A 19,067-nucleotide genomic window follows, 5' to 3' on the forward strand; every position below is an offset into this window, starting at 1 on the left:
TTAAATCTGCACTTAAAAGGCATTTGAAAAGTAACCTTCATATAACAAAAAGAAAAAAGTTAAAATCTGTTAATTTAATAAAAATCAAGATTTGACACATGAAAGCATCCGAAGTTGAACAAACACCCACATACAGAATATTTGCCTTTTAAATATACAGTACAACAATACACTGTTATGGGAATGTTCAGTCAGCTCTGGGTAAATTTGTGTGACCTGTGGTATGAGTAAACAGATGATACTGTCATAAAACTACATTTGTTTTTCTCTTTCTGTGATTTTTCAGTTGCTGTGGGCCCTCAGTTTGTGTCCTGTAGCATTCTAAGGTTTTTTAGTATCTTTATGTGATAATCTCCCTGAGGTTTTTTGTCTCAGAGCTGTAATGTGGCGACAGACAGTGTGTCCGGGCAAAAGCAAACAAGTCAGAGAAATATGCAGGCGGAGGGAAAGTGGAATGGATGGATGGGATTTGCTTAGGGCGGCACTAAGGGACTCACGGGGCACCGAAGCGTCTCTATTAGTGTTTTTCCCGGGTTCTGCCCCTCTCTACACTTTATCATTACCTTGTTTTCTTCCTCTCTCTCCATTGTGCTGAAAACAACTCTAGCAAAATATAATCTTTTCACTCTGTAATACGCCACATTATGCAAGTTGAGCGCATTGTGAATGCTGTTTAATAATGTCTTTAAGCACCTGAGGCATATCTGACCCGGTAATTGTTTATTTTAAAACTGTAGATTGTAAAACTGCCAAAATGACAAAGTAAAATGAATGTAAATTCTGTATTGGTTGTATCTTTGTAGGGCATTAAGAGGGCGGCGGGCCCTGGGGCTCAGATACGGATGCCTGTAGTCATCACACAGACAGTGCGAGCGGCAGGTGAGGACACCGCACACCCGAGGACTTTTTAATCCATAATATATTCATCAGCTTTTCATTTCATCAGAATTTATGCCAACTAAACTGAACAGAAGACAATTTCTGTGAGAGGAGAGAGATTCATATATTATGATATTAGAAAATTATGGGAAAAGTAAAAATTTTTTAATTTTAAACTCATCTTTGACTTCAATAGAAAATTATAATAATAATAATTTAGCAGAATATTAATTTTTATCTTTTCCATACAAGAAAGCATAGTGACCAATGGCTGTCGAGCTCAAAGAAAAGCACAATAAATGTAGTATGAACATAGTCCATAATACTTGTGCACTATATACGTATATAGGGCAAGATTTAACTTAAAGAGATAGTTCACCTAAAAATACAAAATTTCCATCAGTTACTCACTCTCATACCATCCCAGATGTGTATTACTTTCTTTTTCTCTGCAGAACACACATTTTTAGAAGAATATTTTAGCTCTGTTGGCAAGTTAAAGGGTACCAAAATGTTTAAGTTCCAAAAGCATATAAAGGCAGCATAAAAGTAGTCCATAAGACTCCAGTGGTTGAATCCATGTATTCAGATGCAACATTATAGGTGAGGGTAATAAACAGATCAATATTTAAGTCCTTTTTTACTATCAATCTTCACTTTCACATTCTTCTTTTATTTTTGGCTATTCGCATTCTCTGTGCACATCGCCACCTACTGGGCAGGGAGGAGACTTTATAGGAAAAAGGACTTAAATATTGATTGTCACACCCATAGTTATCATATCACTTCTGTGGGCATGGATTAAACCACTAAAGTCCTATGGATTACTTTTATGCTGCATTTATGTGCTTTTGGGAGCTTGAACATTTTGGTACCCATTCACTTGTATTGTATGGACCTACAGAGCTGAAATATTCTTCTGAAAATCTTTGTTTGTGCTTAGCTGGGAAGGCATTAGGGTGAGTAAATGAGGACAGAATTATCATTTTGGGTGAATTATCCCTTTAAATTACAGTCTGTTCCTCACACAAAGCTTTCGGATGACTTCAGTAAACTTGGAATATAGCGAATGAGTCTACTTACATGGTGATTTTTTTTGTCCTTTTTGGAGCTTGACAGACCCTGGCCCCCATTCACTTTCATTATATGGAAAAGTTCATACAGGTTTGGAACGACATTAGGGTGAGTAAATTATGACTGGATTGGATTTTTAGGTGAACTTAACATTAAAGATTCTGAAATATTGGCTTTGCTGGTTAAACCAAAACCATGAAAGACACACTTAAATTTACAGCACCTAGAGAAACCACATACACACGTTCAGATGTGCATACAGATTTGATCTTCCTGCTCAGTATAGTTTGATCCATTTTATGTTTTAGCCCTTAAATTGGATTTCAGGGGTAAAGTTTAAAAAAATATGATGTCCTGTAGCTGTAGGTGAAGAACTTGCCTCTTAAAATCACATTCAAAAACACCCTGCCAGTCATTTTCACATTCAGGACTGTATTGGAGAACGCTGAGAGACAAACAAGAGAAAAACAGAGAAACATGAAGATAATGCAGAAAGTCAGTAAATCAGTCACCAGTATAGATTCTTTCCCTCTTGTTTTTTGTTTTAGAGCGAATCTCACATAAGACCATGTCCTCATATTTCATATAGACTCTTATTTTACCCTAAAATGAAAATAAATAAATAAAGAAAACATTTGCATTATTTACATGACAATTGAATACATTTTTACTTTCAGTGTGGACCGGACAGGTGAATTACGTATTGCTGGTGCACCTAGTTAAAACACCATGTAATGCAAAATAAATCAATCAATGAATGAATGAATGAGTAAAAACAAATCTCATTCTCATTACTCTAATGCAAACATTTTTTTAAATGGATTAGTCAAATTGTAAAAGTATTTATACATCATTGTATTATTTCTTGTACTGCCTTTAATTTATAATTAGAAATTGTATTAAAAATTTCCACTTGATTGCCATAAAAATGCAATCACAATGTTTTCTTGCACAAAAACTACAATGCAAAAACAAAAAATCTAAAAAAGTCTTAGTTCTCTTTATGAAAAATTTAATTTCTTATTCATCTTTCTTTTGATTTTGGAGTGAAATGCAACCAGTTCCCAGATTAACAGCAGTGGTCATGAGGCACACAGACATATATATTTTATGAAAGTAGATGTTCAATATCACGATAATACTGTCTTGTCGTTTCCCAGGTACTTTAGGCAAACCAGTATCTATCCAGATGTGCAAAGGTCCTGCAGGAGTAACAATCCAGCTCTCAGGAAACCAGAAAAACAAACTGAATGATCCGGGGGGCGGCGGCTCTTTCAGGTATGGAGAGGTTTGAAGTGTAATTCCTGCTGCTGACACACGGGTGCAGCATTTCACTGGGCTGCTTCTGATGCCTACAGGCATCTCTCTCAGCTAGGGCCAACCGCTGCCACTCTCATCCACCCATTCTTTCTGATTTTGCTTTATTTTCTCTCTCATTTGCTCAAAACTGTCACTCTATTCTTGACCGAAAACATGAGGGAGCTTAAAATGAAGTAGCTCACTGCTTCAGAATCTGGTTTTACTGAACATTGCTTTTTTCTCCTTTGATTGATGTGTGTGACAGAAGACTGTGTAGCAATTAGCGTCATGCTAACACACACTGTTCTGTACTAGAAATTAAACAGTTTATTGAGTGCATAGCTTCTTGTTTTACCAACAATCACTTCTATGTGACTATGACGATTTAAGTTATGTAAACTAGGGTGTTTTTATAGTATTTACAATAAATGTGTGTTCCAACTTGATGCTCAATTTAGGCCAAAGTAATCTGATTAAGTTTTTAAAACTATAGAAAACAATGAGGTTATCATCAAATTGTATCATCATCATTGTGCTAACCCTAACAAAATGCACTGGAACGGAAGACGTGCGCCGCTGTTTATTAATATCAAACACAAATTAATTGCCAAGTGTGTATACTCATGAGGGTGCGAGTAGAAAAACTCTTACAAAAATGTACCATGATAATCATAGTTTCCACCAAAATACCTGCCACTTCAATTATAGTTACAATTAAAGGGATAGTTCACCCAAAAAGGGAAATTCTCTCATCGTTTACTCACCCTCATGCCATCCCGGATGTGTATGACTTTCTTTCTTCTGCTGAACACAAATTAAGATATTTAGAAGAATATCTCAGCTCTGTAGGTCCATATAATGCAAGTAAATGGTGGCCAGAACTTTGAAGGTCCAAAAACACATAAAGACAGCATAAAAGTAATCAGAAATATTTTTTTAACTTTAAGGGGCTGTTCACAGCGAACACTAAAAAAAGTTAGACACAATTCCACGAATAATAGACAACGCATGTTGTGTCTCGAGATGTGTTTTTAACAGAAGTTCTTTTTAACTTGACAATCCTGCGCAAGATGCTGAAAAACAGCAAGATGTGAACGGTCAAAGATGTCCGCATGTGTACATAGAAAAAAACATTTAAAACAGTGTGGACAGATATAAAAATGTGTTTGGTGCAAACTGCCCCTAACACTGTTTGAAGACAATCCCATGTTAGTGTATTATGATTTCACAGTAGTAACTATAACTGTGGTAAAAAAAACTATGGCATTTCACAAGGGAAGTGAGCTGCCTACCTAGACATCATAGTCGTGCTGCTGAGGTAAAGGCTGTTCAAAAAGGCTGACCGCAACATTATGCTGCCTTCTAAGATACCTCATTTTGTCAAACTGCTTTGGAATCAATTATGAATCACACAAGTCTCTTGTGTGATTCACAGGAGGAGTGCTCTTTGTGTGACACATGGAGTTGTACCGAATAAAGGACACTCCAAATCAGTCGCTTATGAGGTTCCATTACAGTTAGCATGCTGCCTTGAAATGTATCTGCCTATTTAGTTTATAGACATCAAGGCAGCTCAAAAGGTTTTGGAACAGAGCTATTGTGTTTTATGTGTGTGTCACAGTTCACAGAGTTCACTGAAATGGCTCTCTCTCTCCCCCAAGGTTGTCACCCGCAGGCTCTGATTGATGAACCAATAAATCTTTAGCAGTGTAGCTAATTAAGTTGTTAGGTTTGCTTGTTAATGACGGCCTTCTACTCAATGGTGAGTTTCGTGATTATGATGTTTTCGTTGGCTCTCCCACCCTAATCTAAACCAGTCCACCAATTGGGCTCCAATGCTAGCTGCGTTTTAGTTTAGTTACTATAGTAAAATATCCCTATTTCCAATCCTTGTTTTTATTACTATTGTTTGCTAAGGCAAGCATCACTATTACTATTGCTCATACAAATCATTTAGGTTCAAGGGCTCCTAATAAGATAAAATTATAATATTTATGACATCTAAACTAAACTGTTGAATCTCTCTTGTTTCTTTTCTTTGTCTTTCGGCGGAGGCGCAAGACAGCAGCTAGGCTAACGTGCTAACTCTGTGTCGCACTAATTGTGTGTGTCAGCTCCCACCGCGGTGTCAGTACTCATATATGGCCTGCCCAGCCCGGGAGAGGCATGCGGCCATCGCAGCCCTGGTGGGGGGGCTCGACGCTGCTGTACGCGCACACACGGGCACCGAGGGTGGCATGCATGCGGGCACAAGATGCCAAGGGGCTCAGTGTCAGAAACAGAGGTACAGACGCGGACGCAAATGAGAGTGGAGCAGAGTGAACTTTGACCTCTTTAACCGTAGTGATGAAGTTTTCAGCAGGGCCCCGAGCACTGCTCCCCTGCTAATGTGCCGTAATTAGGACACTGTTACCAAGGCAACAGGAAAAGGGAAATAAGTTATTGGGTGGAAAAGCTGCCACTCAAAGCAACGGAATGTCACGCCTGTGCAAAAACTTGAAATGAGCAGTGACTGACTGTCAAAGTCAATAGCTTTACTCATATTTGTCATTTATATGCAGAAATATATACAAGATAAAAGGTCTCTAGAAATGACTCGGATCCCTCCTTCAATACAAGTCCATCAGACAAAAATCATTATCCTGATTGCTTGGAAAAGTAATAGCACACCTCAAAAAAACGCATGATTTTATAATTCGTGGTTGTAGCACAAACGAAGAAGGTTACACACCAAATTTCATACTTAGGGCAAGCACCACTTATTATGGCATAATATGACTCTTTACAAAGTAATGAGATTGATGGTTGGTTGTGTCATGGGTGGACAGGGATGATGATGACATCAACGATGTGGCATCTATGGCCGGGGTCAACCTCAACGAAGAGAGTGCTCGGATCTTAGCAACCAACTCCGAGCTGGTGGGCAGAAAGATCCGCTCCTGTAAAGATGAGGCATTCCTACCTACTGGCCTGTTACATCGACGCATACTGGAAAAAGGTACAGTATTAACTTACAAACGTCTGAACCATAGGTGAATTATGGACCGGGCCAATAAGGCCAGTGCCGCAAGGTCTCGCAGCCCGGGGCCCGTTAGTGGAGGGCCTGGGCTGCATGGTGTGGCCCATCGTCTTAAAAAGAAACAAACAAATGTTTATATATGCTCAAATATGTGGGCCTCAAAGCCTAGACAAGGCTCATTTCATATTTGATACATGCCTTATAAAGCCTGTACATCATCAACATGATCAAAACTTTGCTGAAAAACCTGTTATATGCAATTTACTAGATGTCTACAGCCTCCTGATGAAAGTCTCCATGTTATTCTGGAAGTAGAAGACCTTGTAGTTTTATTTCCAAAATGGCTACCTTCGTGTTGTGATGCACTTATCGTTCTGATGTGAAATCTTTTCTGATTTTGATTGAGTAAAATTAACGATAACGTTTATATATTGCCATTAATATTTTAAATTGAGGATTTACTGAATTGAAGCAACGTGTGCTAACTTTTGTCCTACATTATTTAATAGAAAAATTGTGCTGAAAATGTGTGTATAAAATGTGATACAACAGTGTTTTGAGGTATATATCTTAATCATCATTACATTACATCCATGTCCATCGTAATAATAATAATAATAATAATAATAAAAATACGAGCTTTGAAAATACTGTCATAAAATATTAGTAATCTAGTTACTTTACATTTACATTATAAAGATCTCATTGTTTTATATTACAAGATATTAGAATGCCATTTTACTATACTATCTTGAGACAGCAAACATCAATATAGTTTTTGGTGTATAAAAAACATGATAATAATTGATTTATTAAAAAAAACATAATATTGTATTTGATGTGCTGAATTGTAATGTCATACATTTCTATAGAGCAAGGAGAGGAAGTTATCATTGGCAAACTCTAATATTTGGTAACACTGAAAATCCCAGGGTGTTCTCTAAACATACTATATCTGCATGTTTTCCCTACATTACAAACAAATAGCTTGTCTTAGGTGGTTGGGGAAAATAAAACACTGATATTTTATTTTCTCTCAAAAATGTGCATGGAAATGTATCGATTAAACTAGATACGTAAATGTTGTTGAGACAAACTAGAATCTTGGTTTGACCAAACCTTGTCTGAAAGTTTTAAATAATTTTAAATGCTTGAAGTTAGACATTGTTACAGGTCTTACAGTCAGAAAAAAAGCATCCACATTCCAAAACAAACTCTGTCAATGTAATGTAGTCTTGGGGATTTGTGGCCAGTTTGAAAGCAAAAATAAAGCCTTCGCAGGGCACATAGTTTGGAGTAATAATAATGGTAGCCAAGCTGTAGGGTCGTTCCGAACAGAATTTCTAATCAAATAAAATGACCACCATTTTTGAGCCCTCCAAAGCTCTCATAGTGGAGGTTGAAGTCGTTGAAGGGAATGGGGTATAGGGATGATCAATTATGAATAGAACGCACCCCATAATTCAGACGAGTAAGAACAGATATAGTAGTGCAAGCCAGAACCTAAACGCCTAAACTCTTTGCAGAGTTTGTTGGATGGAGCTGAAAAAAGTGATAAAAACTTCCAGACAGTTCCATCAAATAGCCTTTAAATATAAGCATAAAAACAGTGTATATATTTGAAAGAATTTAGTTTTTGTATTTTATTTTGATACATGATATTATGACAGGTATTTTAAAATGATTTGGTGCTGCTTCATTTATGATCAAAACTTTTCAATGTGTACACTGCATTGCTGCCCTCTACAGATACATGATTGGAGACATTTTAATCACATTTGAGCTTTTTAAACATGTACAAATTCTTTATTCTAGCAATAATAGGATGAATGCTGAATTGCATATGGTATTATGGTGAATACCACTGTGTAAAATTTCATGTCAGGTACAGATTTTCAACAAAAAATATTCACAAGATTGGAACCTAAAAATGAAAATGAAATTACACATCTAACATTTAACTTGTGCTATGATAAAAATGGCCTTCGCTGTCCATTGTGACCTACATGATTTACCTCAGTGGGCATCAACAAATAATTATTACTATTTTATACTAATACTATTGCTAGGATAACATTATGCTTATGGAGCAGGGTTCTGCATGGGTTTCACCAAACCCATCCATAGATGCTGTAGGAACCTATTTGCACCTAAAAACAAACATCATACATTGAAGTTAAGGAGACAGTCTGTTTTAGCGCCATCCGCAGGAGGACACTTCACCGAGAACACTACAAATCTCAAACAGTACTGTTTTTTTTTTTATAATTTATTATGATTTCCCTCTATAGTCAAAGCATGAGTTTACACATGACAAGCACGTATTCTTCTGATGAAAAATAAACAGTTGTGGAATGATTGATTCATTTTTATTTTTGATAATTAAACAATAGAAATGAAACAATAGCACAATTTAATCATTATTTAATATTTCAATTCATTGTATCATTGTTAACCGTCATTTTTTGCTTTTCTGCTAATAAGGAAGAATTGGAGAATAAAACATTTTCATAATTATTCCTACATCTCTCTTCCATTCAGCAGCGAATGGGATGCAATTTATAATCATATAAATTAAGATTAAGTTTCAACATTATTGTCATTGTGCAGAGTACAGGTACAGGGCCAATGAAATGCAGTTGTTTTCACATATCCCAACTAAGCTGGGGTCAGAGCGCAGGGTCAGCCATGAAACTGCGCCCCTGGAGCAGATAGGGTCAAGGGCCCAACAGTGGTATCTTGGCAGTGCTGGGGCTTGAATCCCTGACCTTTCAGTCAGTAACCCAGAGCCTTAACCGCTGAGCCACCACTGGCCCCTGGCAGTTATGGCAGTTATGCTGAAGTGGAAAATGATATATAGCACATAAATACAATGAAATGAACTAATATTGACCCCCACTATTAGACAGATGGTATGGTTAAAAAAGGGACACTGTGTGAGGAAATATATGATCGCGTTTGATGTGAAGCTGGATCGTCAATTGTCATATTATACTAACTTATAATATGACAGTAGCACACTTTATCTAGCCATATTAAGCAAACTAATTATAAGTATATGAATTCAGAAACGGGGACCTTGCTAATCCAGAACCGGCCAGCTGTGGCGTGTAAATATTCACACTCATTGTGGTCAATACAACTTGAAATGCACATTGTTAAACCCCTTCTTTTTTTTACTGGATGAAGCAACAGCTCTGTCTCAATGTTTAATGGATAATGTCCAATGTCATACGCAAAGACTCCTGTAAACAGTCATTTAATCTTGAAGCGAGATTCATTCACCAATCAGAGAAGTCGCTGTTACTATTTTTATTTTCTTTTTTTCTCTATTATTATTGTACAAGCAGAAATTGTACAAACACTTTCAGGAATACAGTAAAGAGCACTTCCACAAAATTTCATATTGAACAAATAACTTCAGTTTACCATTTATGTCATCGGTTTAATAATATGATATGTGACATATCATTTAAAGTAATGTTGGGTTCGAGTTCACCTTAGTCGAGTCAGAGTCAAGTCCGAGTCTTTAAACAATCGAGTCTGAGTTGTGTCCGTGTCCAAAAGGGGCCGAGTCGGTTCATGAATCTGAATTCAAATTGTAACCGTAAGCTCAACATCAATATTTGAAGCTTATTTTAAACTTCACAGTCAATATATTCATATTCAATATATTCAGTTTGTCAATATAAATGTAACAAAAACACCTCTGTTGCCTTTCATATATATATATATATATATATATATATATATATATATATATATATATATATATATATATATATATTATGATTAGTATCCTGCTGAACAAACATAAAATCATATGTTTTAGGTGTATGAAGACAAAAATGTCCTTCAACACACTTCTTATTGCGTTCTGTTGACGTTACAGTTATTTGTTGATTTTTCACCTCCACTCAAACATAAACCAAAGAAAGTGAAAGCTGAGTTAGTCATTACAAGGTTATTATGTTTCAAATTTTAATTTCATTTTTATTTCTACTTCATTTTCAATTTGTCAATTCAATTTAATTTCGTTTTATTTAAAATGATACCTTTCTAAAAAAATAATAGTCTATACTGAGATTTCTGATTTGGGAAAATACAGTACATACAAATGAGTCAACACAGTAGTAATTAGCCCACTCATAATATCTTTCCACAGACATGCTTTTCTAGTTAATTTGTGCTGCTCGTGTACCTAAATCCCTGATGCATCCGTGTGCCTCTCACGGCAGCCTCGTTGGTCTGCAATCAGTCTGAAATCTTTAAATACCAACCAAAGAAAATTTAATTGAGCTCTTCTTTAACTGCAAAAACATGGAGATTAACCATTTTGAGTACATTTAACAGAATTGTTCTTCAAAAGTGTAAGAGATGTAGGCTAAAAAAAGACGTGCATAAGTTACCCGGTGGTTTACAATTCAAATAAAATAAACATTTAAAAGAAAACATCATAACCAACTAAATTAATCTCGTAACATGAAGTTTAGCTTCATACACAAACTCTGTCATCGAATAATACATTTATTTTATGGTCTATAGTTAAATTATAAACAAAACATTTCACTGCCCAAAATATCCTAATATATACAGTAATTGTGCGTGGTTGAATGTTTTGAATGGTGGACAAATGCTGTAAAAGAATGTATTTTAATCAGCTCGTCAGTGCATTGAAAATATTCTGTCAATAATAAATAGGTGCAGTTTATCTGTTTAGAGTTGCTGTCTGCTTTAGCAATAACACTTTTTTCCCCCAACTATTTAAAAAGTTGCACAGTTAATTCATCAAGCTATTATGGACCAGTTCAAGTTGACAACACTGCATGAACCAAAAGAGACTACAGAAGCCTAGATGTGTAGATACATTATGCCTAAAAACACTTAATATTCAATATTATTTGATATATTTTGATTGTATTTTTATGTTTTTAGTAAACTGTGAGAGACATAATATGGGTGATTTGACTCAAAGAAGTTCTTGATTTAAAGTTTTTAACCACAATGAATCTGCAATGTGAGCACCGTCTTGGCTGCACAAACGCCACACGCAATTTTACCAGTTATCAGATCCCTTGTCGTGTGAAACTGCCTTGTTTACAGTAGTTTCTATTAAATTGGATACATAACCATTTTTATGTTTTCATCGTGCCAGCCACCTCGGTAATCGATGTCATACAGTAATCTCTGTAGTAACAGTCAAGCATATTGGTTGACTGATGAGTGTGCCTGTGCACGTGTGTATGTGTGTGTGTATGTGTTTTCTGAAACACAGTGAAGCAACTACGACTTCAGGGGCTAATACAGCTGCATGCAGACAGCGATGTCTTCATTAAATTCTGTTTTGTTATTTATTTACTTTTTTCCATTACATCTCAAATGTCATGGCTCGAGTCTGAGTCAAGTCAGAGTAAAAATGCATCCATGACCAGTCCAAGTCCATTAAAATTGGACTTGTGACTCGGATGCAAGTCCGAATCCAAACTGGAGTACCCCATCTCTAATTTAAAAGTTATTCTTAGGGGGCCTGGGTAGCTCAGCAAGTAAAGATGCTGACTACCACCCCTGGAGTCATGAGTTTGAATCTAGGGTGTGCTGAGTGACTCCAGCCAGGTCTCCTAAGCAACCAAATTGGCACGGTTGCTAGTGAGGTTAGAGTCACATGGTGTAACCTCCTCGTGGTCGCGATTATGTGGTTCTCGCTGTCAATGGGGTGCGTGGTAAGTTGTGCATGGATTGTGGAGAGTAGCATAAGCTTCCACATGCTCTGAGTCTCTGCGGTGCCTTTTACAGCGAGCTATGTGATAAGATGCGTGGATTGACTGTCTCAGAAGCGGAGGTAACTGAGACTTGTCCTCCGCCACCCGGCCTGAGGTGAGTAACCGCACCACCACAAGGACCTAGTATGTAGTGGGATAAAATAGCTTTATGATCCGTTACGTTACGTGCGGTGAAGTGGGACCCTATTCACATCAGCACCATCTTTGATTTTTTGATGAGAATGACAACGAGGCTGTGAGGTACAGACGTACTGTCTTTTCAATGGGTTGTACTGCAGTTCACGGACGGGCACAGAATGGGGGCTATAGGGGCGCAAGTCCCTGCCCTTTTCGTTCACAAATCTAATGGTGCCCTTTTGGTCAAGGGGAGGTGCCTTTAAGAGCGCACACTACAGCACAGTTTCCCGCTGACAGGCTGAAGGGGGCAGCACAGCATTTAAATTTAAACATTTAAACATTTAAAGGTAAACATTTAAATTGATGCAAAAATGTCTGATGGGAGCTTCTCAGTATCTTGGCAGAATGGGGAAAATATCACTGTACTGGAACATACGGTAGCAACATTTCGACATGACGGTTTATCTAACTAGCTTTCATGAGTTGTATGAAAGACACACAGTTCTTTCTTCATAACAAACTAGTTTAAACAAGCTGTACATAAACTTGTTATGTCTCCGTTATGTTTGCTATACGTTGGATCTTCAGAGAGTCAGAGGCCTTTGTATCAATGCTGTTTTACCTCAGCATGGCAGACCGTTGATTTGTCGCCACAAGCGCTGCGTGAGTTAGATTCGAGTAAATTCCCTCAAACGTCCAGAAGTGAGTGTAGGAGGACCGAGCACTCCCTGCTGGTCTGGGGCAGAGCAGCAGTGTGGTTCTGTGGTTGATGTGCTGTTGCAGATCTCTTGGGTGACAGGAAACCAAGGGAGGCATGGAGGCTGCCAGCTTGCCTCAATCTGAGAGAATCATACACATAAATACACAAAGGGCCTTGATTCACCTTTATAGACAAAGAAAACATCCTTTATATTCTCTCAGTGTTTGAGGAATGTGGAGAGTTATCTTGTCCTTCACAATTTTAGTTTAGTTTAGTTTTAGTTTGATTCCAAATCTTTGTGTGACAAACATGCTAGAAAATAACAGCTTAAAGGAATATTCCGGGTTCAATACATGTTAAGCTCAATCGACAGCATTTGTGGCATAATGTTGATTTTCCCACAAACAATAATTTTTATCTAATTTACAGTGAGACGGGGGGGCCTGGGTAGCTCAGCGAGTAAAGACGCTGACTACCACCCCTGGAGTCGCTAGTTTGAATCCAGGGTGTGCTGAGTGACTCCTGCCAGGTCTCCTAAACAACAAAATTGGCCAGGTTGCTAGGGAGGGTAGAGTCACAGGAGGTAAGCTCCTCATGCTCTCTATAACGTGGTTCTCGCACTCGGTGGGGTGCGTGGTGAGTTGTGCAAGGATAATGCGGAGAATAGCGTGACGCCTCCACATGCGCTATGTCTCCACTGTAACGCGCTTTAACAAGCCACGTGATAAGATGCGCGGATTGACAGTCTCAGATGCGGCCTGGATTGAGGCGAGTCACTACTTCAGCACGAGGATTTAGAGCGCATTGCAAATTGGGCATTCCAAATTAGGGAAAAAAGGGGAGAAACTAAAAATAAAAGTTACAGTGAGGCACGTACATTGGATGTGAATGGGGATATTTTTTTGGAGGGTTGAAAGGCAGAAATGCAAAAGCTTATAATTTTATAAGATCTTCTGTTAAAACTCATGTATTATTTTTTTGAAGTTGTTTAAATCGTAATTGTTACAGTCATTTTAGGGTTTGTTGACATTACATCATCATGACATTACATGGTAACGAAGTTATAAAATTGGCTATAACTGTACACGGAAAAGGTTTGTAATCGATTTTATCACTCTAAAATAATGTTATCACAGATGTTGTTCTTTTATCTTATATCTTGTTGCTATACTTTTGAAACAGTGAGTATATTAAAGTTTACAGATTGGCCCCATTCCACTGTAAGTGATTCACTGTAACCCAGATTTTTGCTTTTTTTTTTTAAGAAAAAGAGGGGCATGTCAAAATTAATTTTTGTGGTAATCAATATTATGCCACAAATGCTGTCAATTGAGCTTAACTTGTATTGAACCCGGAATATTCCTTTAATTTGTTCTTGGCTGTACACCAAGCTGGTTTCCATTGGTCAGACTGGTCAGTTTGATTGTTTTACAGGGGTTTGGGGGACTTTTCAGCTGATCAGGCTGGGAAACCAGCTGGCCGACCAGCTAAAACAGTCAAACAAGCAGTCCTTCTTAAGACCCAGACCAAACATTGATAATAATAAACTTTGACCATTTCTTCCTCTTAATAAACAGAAAATTAACAAATGTTTTAGTTCACATTTTAGCCATGTTTTTAACTAAACCTAATGTTTGGCTTCGCCTAAATCCAGTTTGTGTCCTGCTCTCTCCAGCTCTCATAAGGCTAAATTGTTTAAAGATGACATCAAGGAAAAGTAGATTTTAAGACATTTAGGTTTAGGTCTTTTACCACAGGGAGCATGCTGTATTAAAGCACAGGTAAACCTGCCTTAAGAGCTTTAACAAAAGACGTTATTTCAAGAAAAGTAGCTTATGTTTTTTGGACTGAAGAGATATTCTTCATTTATACTAAAATTATTTCTGTGTTTTTGAAAGTTGTGGCCTTAGGAAATCCTGGGCTTGTTTTCAGAATATCTTGACATTTCTAAGATGCGATTTCAGCATTCCTTTTCTTTTCTTTATTACTTGTTCACTCGTACAATCTCGTTAGAAGTCATTACAGAATCTCAGAGCATTTAGCAGCTGATTTAAATAATTGGTGTGATTTTCTTAAAACAACAGTTGAAGGAGAATTTATGGTAATAGCAAATTAAAGACGGGGGTTGTTATTGATACAAGCGCTCTAAAGGTTTGCAGTGTTCTTTAGAAACTCTTGCCCTAATTATCCTTTCAAGTGAAAGTTGTCAAGTGCATTACTCTAGAAAGAGGCTTTTAATTTCCTGTTTTTCCTTTTCTGTCCTTTTTCTCTTTGCAATAGGACAATTAGATCTCTTCAATAAATGTTTCTCGTCAACATTAATGAGATTAAATGGAGAGCAAATGGAGGGTCTCCTGCTTCTCAGATGTTTCTCCTGAGAAAAAGACACCAGTATTCAGAAGAGATCTCAATAATATCTCAAACTGTGCACAGATATGCCAAGAGACCAAAGTCTTTAATCAAAAATTCAACGATTTCAATACGAACGCAAACATTTCTCATCAAATGAGCTTAGCTATGCTACCCATAGTAATGTTATAGCTTTATACTTTTACTGTACGTAAAGAACTCCTTTAAGGCACCTGAGCTATGAAAGTGCAACCTTTGAAGAATAAGCTTTTGTGTCTCTCTCTAAACTAATTTCCTGATATTTCAGGTTTAAAATGTGTCCAAATATCTCCTAACATAATTGTGTTTTAAACACATCATGTCGATGTAAGGAAATAACACTTAATTTTGTAAACATATTGTACCTTTTTGTAAAAGATTTATAAGATAGGGCACATTTCATTTGTTTTAGTTGAACTTTCTTATTTCTTGTGTTTGTCTGATTATTGGTATTTTCTTATTGTCAAAACCTTGTAACATCGCGTCGTCTTCTTTCAGCCAAGAAGTTTGGATTGACGGAAGTCACGCTGGAGGCTGTAAACTTCATTTCTCACGCCACCCAGTCCAGATTACGAACTGTACTGGAGAAAGTTTCGTCCATCGCGCAGCACAGAATGGACTCGTCTAAGGTACAAGAGAGGAAGAGTCTGTTTTTTTTCTGTAAAATCTCACAAGAGATGCATAAACAGTGTGTGTATATATATATATATATATATATATATATATATATATATATATATATATATCACACACCACACACACACACACACACACACACACTCTTTCAGCTGAATAAATAGATTTTATAGATGTTGTATTTTTTCCTATAAACAACAGCAACATCATCTGACAGTAACAAACACATATTGTTGCACTTTTCTGCTCCCACCAAAACGAATCAAACATCATCAACATGAACATAATTTGCTTTTATAGCACTTTCAACATTTTCAACTGCTCAAGTATCAGAATTGAAGAGAATAGTGATGATTTATTTAGAAATACTTGTAACACTTTACAATAAGGTTGTAAATGTTAACATTAGGTATCTTACATTTATGCATTTGGTAGACGCTTTTATCCAAAGCGACTTACAGTGCACTTATTACAGGGACAATCCCCCGGAGCAACCTGGAGTTAAGTGCCTTGCTCAAGGACACAATGGCTGTGGGGATCAAACCAGCAACCTTCTGATGAACAGTTATGTGCTATGTGCTTTAGCCCACTACGCCACCACCACATCTTGAACAATGAACATAATCCTAAAGCAATTATTAATTTTGGGTAATATTTATTTATAAATAAACAATTTTTCATGAAACGCTTGGATTAAAAATCTAATTTAAAAGTGAAAATAACATATTCAACCTTATTGTAGTGTTACTGATGTTGAAGTGGAAACTCTAGAGAGTAAATCACATAGAGAAAAAACAGACAGGTAAACAATTCAATATTCAAAATGAGTCCAACATATTCTTTAACAACAAAGTTAAGCGCAGCGCATTAAATGCAGCATTGTTTCAAGCGGCTCGTATTAACGCGAACCCAAAACTGAACAAAACAAACCCACAAAGGAGGAAAAGCAGGTGACGGAAGTCTTTAAAATCTGTTTATTTTTGTACACGGTGAGTAGCTTAGCAGAGAGGTATGCTGTCGCGGCCACACTTTTGTCTTGTTGTTTTTCTGTTTAGTGTGTGTGTTGTGGCTTTTTGTTTTGTTGGTGTGTGTTCACCCTTCTCCGTGCGCTGGTTTGTAAATGAGGCGTACGAGGCGTGTGGAGCGCCTGTTGACATCAGCACAAAAACAAGATAGTCCTGAAAGAGACGTGCTTCCTTCATAGCCAACAAAGGACAGCAATATAGAGAGGCAGGAATGAGAATAATGATTCGGCTGTGACAAAATAAAAAGATCTGGAGAGGGATACTGTAACAGAGGAAGTCTATTAACAAAGACGCATTCTGAAGTAAACATGTTGTTTGTGTTAGTCCTTGTTTTGCACACACAAACTTTGGTTCCACCTGCTTAAGAAGAAAGTTTATATCACGATTGAGTCATAAACAATTATAAATACGTAAGTTAAACTGTGTTTATGAGTATCAGAAGTTTTGGTTAAACAGCTCATGACCCCCTTTCTCTCTGTCTAGCTTCAGGAGGACGAGTGGTACGAACAGTCATCTGATGTTCGCTCACAGCTTAAATTTTTTGAACATTTGGAACGAATGGAGAAACAGCAGAAAGACGAAAGAGAGCGAGAGATTCTCATCAGAGCAGCGAAGGTGAGCGTCTATCCACGGCCCCTCATATTCTCTCAGGTCACCTCGAATTCATCAACGCTTATAGCACATTAACACTAATGACAGACTGTAAGAGGATTTCTGCAAGGGAAGTTCAGAGCGAATCTTCATGAGAGAGAGTTCACCCGACTTGAAACTACACAAATGAGATATCCACTCAAGCAAAGAGAGAGAGATCTGTACATTTATAGTAGAGATTAATTGGCCAGGCTGATAAATTGGCCAATTTGTGGCCATTTTGAGAAGAAAAAAAAAAACTGAATCAATATTTTTGTCTGTAAAACTATCTAATCCTTAAAAGATACATTTTCATGAGAAGCAAAATTGTGAGATTTTTCTACTTTTGAACATATAATATATACAAATTAAATGTGGTTTATGCTTAAAATAATTAAATAAATAATTTGTCAGTGGGTAAAATCATTTCTACATAAATTGTTGAATAAGATAAATTAAAATAAGATTTCTACAATTCTTTCTAAAAGTATTCCTATGTAAATTAAGATTTCTCTTTCTTGTTTTTAGCATACGTTTAAAAACGTTAGTGTGGTTTATGCTTAAAAAAGGAAAAAACTATTTGCCAATAGGCAAAATCATTCCTAGGTAAACTGTTGTATCAAATTCAACAATGTACAAAAAATAATTTTCAGATATCTTTTTTTTTTTTTCACGTTTTAATCACATGTTAGAAAATAACATTTGTGTGCTTCATGCTTAAAAAAGGAAGAAAAAACTGCGTGTCAAAGTAATTTACAAAATAAACGTTTTGTATATGTAAATCATTTCTAAAACTAATGCTATATAAATTACAATACAAAGCTCTGAGTGTGTTTTTAAAGATTTCCTGTTTCAGTGGCATAGCCTAAATTAGTAGATTATAACTCGACACAAAACAACAAGGAGGGTAAATTGTTTGGCATAATTTTAAAGAAAACATTTCACAATTTTTTATGATATTCAAATTCTGAAATTCTCAGCCTAAGAAGATTTTCTGATTTTACATGATATATTTCAGGGTACAAATAAGGTATCTCTGAAAAAACTGCTTATGTTTTTCCCCCCAATCATGTCACCTGTAGCTGAGTAAAATGTTGTGTTGATATGGCAAAGCAATAAAAAGTTATAGCATTACAAAAATAATTTATCCTTGTGTCCAAAATATGCCGTCTCCAAGTGACCAAAGACCTCTCCAAACAAATAAAACATAATAATTGTACATAAGTAACTAATTACACATGCAAATACAACAATGAATAAAGGTGTGCTCTCTCTCCAAAGCATGCAGGCAAGAGTAACGAGATGTAATTTGAGCCATCATTGAATCTGTGTCATGTATTTGGCTCCATATCTTTGTGGCTATATTTAATTAGAGTGAATGGTCCTCTCTGCAACCAGAGATGACTTCCATCTCTGGTTGCAGTGATCTGAATCGTAATAAAATTGGTTTAGCATTCCATGATGCGGGACAACGTACTACATCATTTCCGATAGAGTCATCTGATCCAGGAAAGCTAACA

General features: G+C 36.6%; 1 protein-coding gene across 1 annotated transcript in view; it reads left to right on the forward strand.

Moving 5' to 3' along the window:
• Positions 1-19,067, forward strand: part of LOC127661766 (transcription initiation factor TFIID subunit 4-like) — a 117,053-nt gene that overhangs the window by 25,310 nt on the left and 72,676 nt on the right. Inside the window, exons 8-12 of the mRNA XM_052152645.1 lie at positions 804-879; positions 3,114-3,231; positions 6,081-6,250; positions 15,755-15,885; positions 17,401-17,532. Of these exons, the coding sequence (XP_052008605.1) occupies positions 804-879; positions 3,114-3,231; positions 6,081-6,250; positions 15,755-15,885; positions 17,401-17,532 (627 nt within the window). The remainder of the gene's footprint in view (positions 1-803; positions 880-3,113; positions 3,232-6,080; positions 6,251-15,754; positions 15,886-17,400; positions 17,533-19,067) is intronic.

The sequence above is a fragment of the Xyrauchen texanus genome, chromosome 21 (genome assembly GCF_025860055.1).
Source record: "Xyrauchen texanus isolate HMW12.3.18 chromosome 21, RBS_HiC_50CHRs, whole genome shotgun sequence".
Lineage (NCBI taxonomy): Eukaryota > Metazoa > Chordata > Actinopteri > Cypriniformes > Catostomidae > Xyrauchen > Xyrauchen texanus.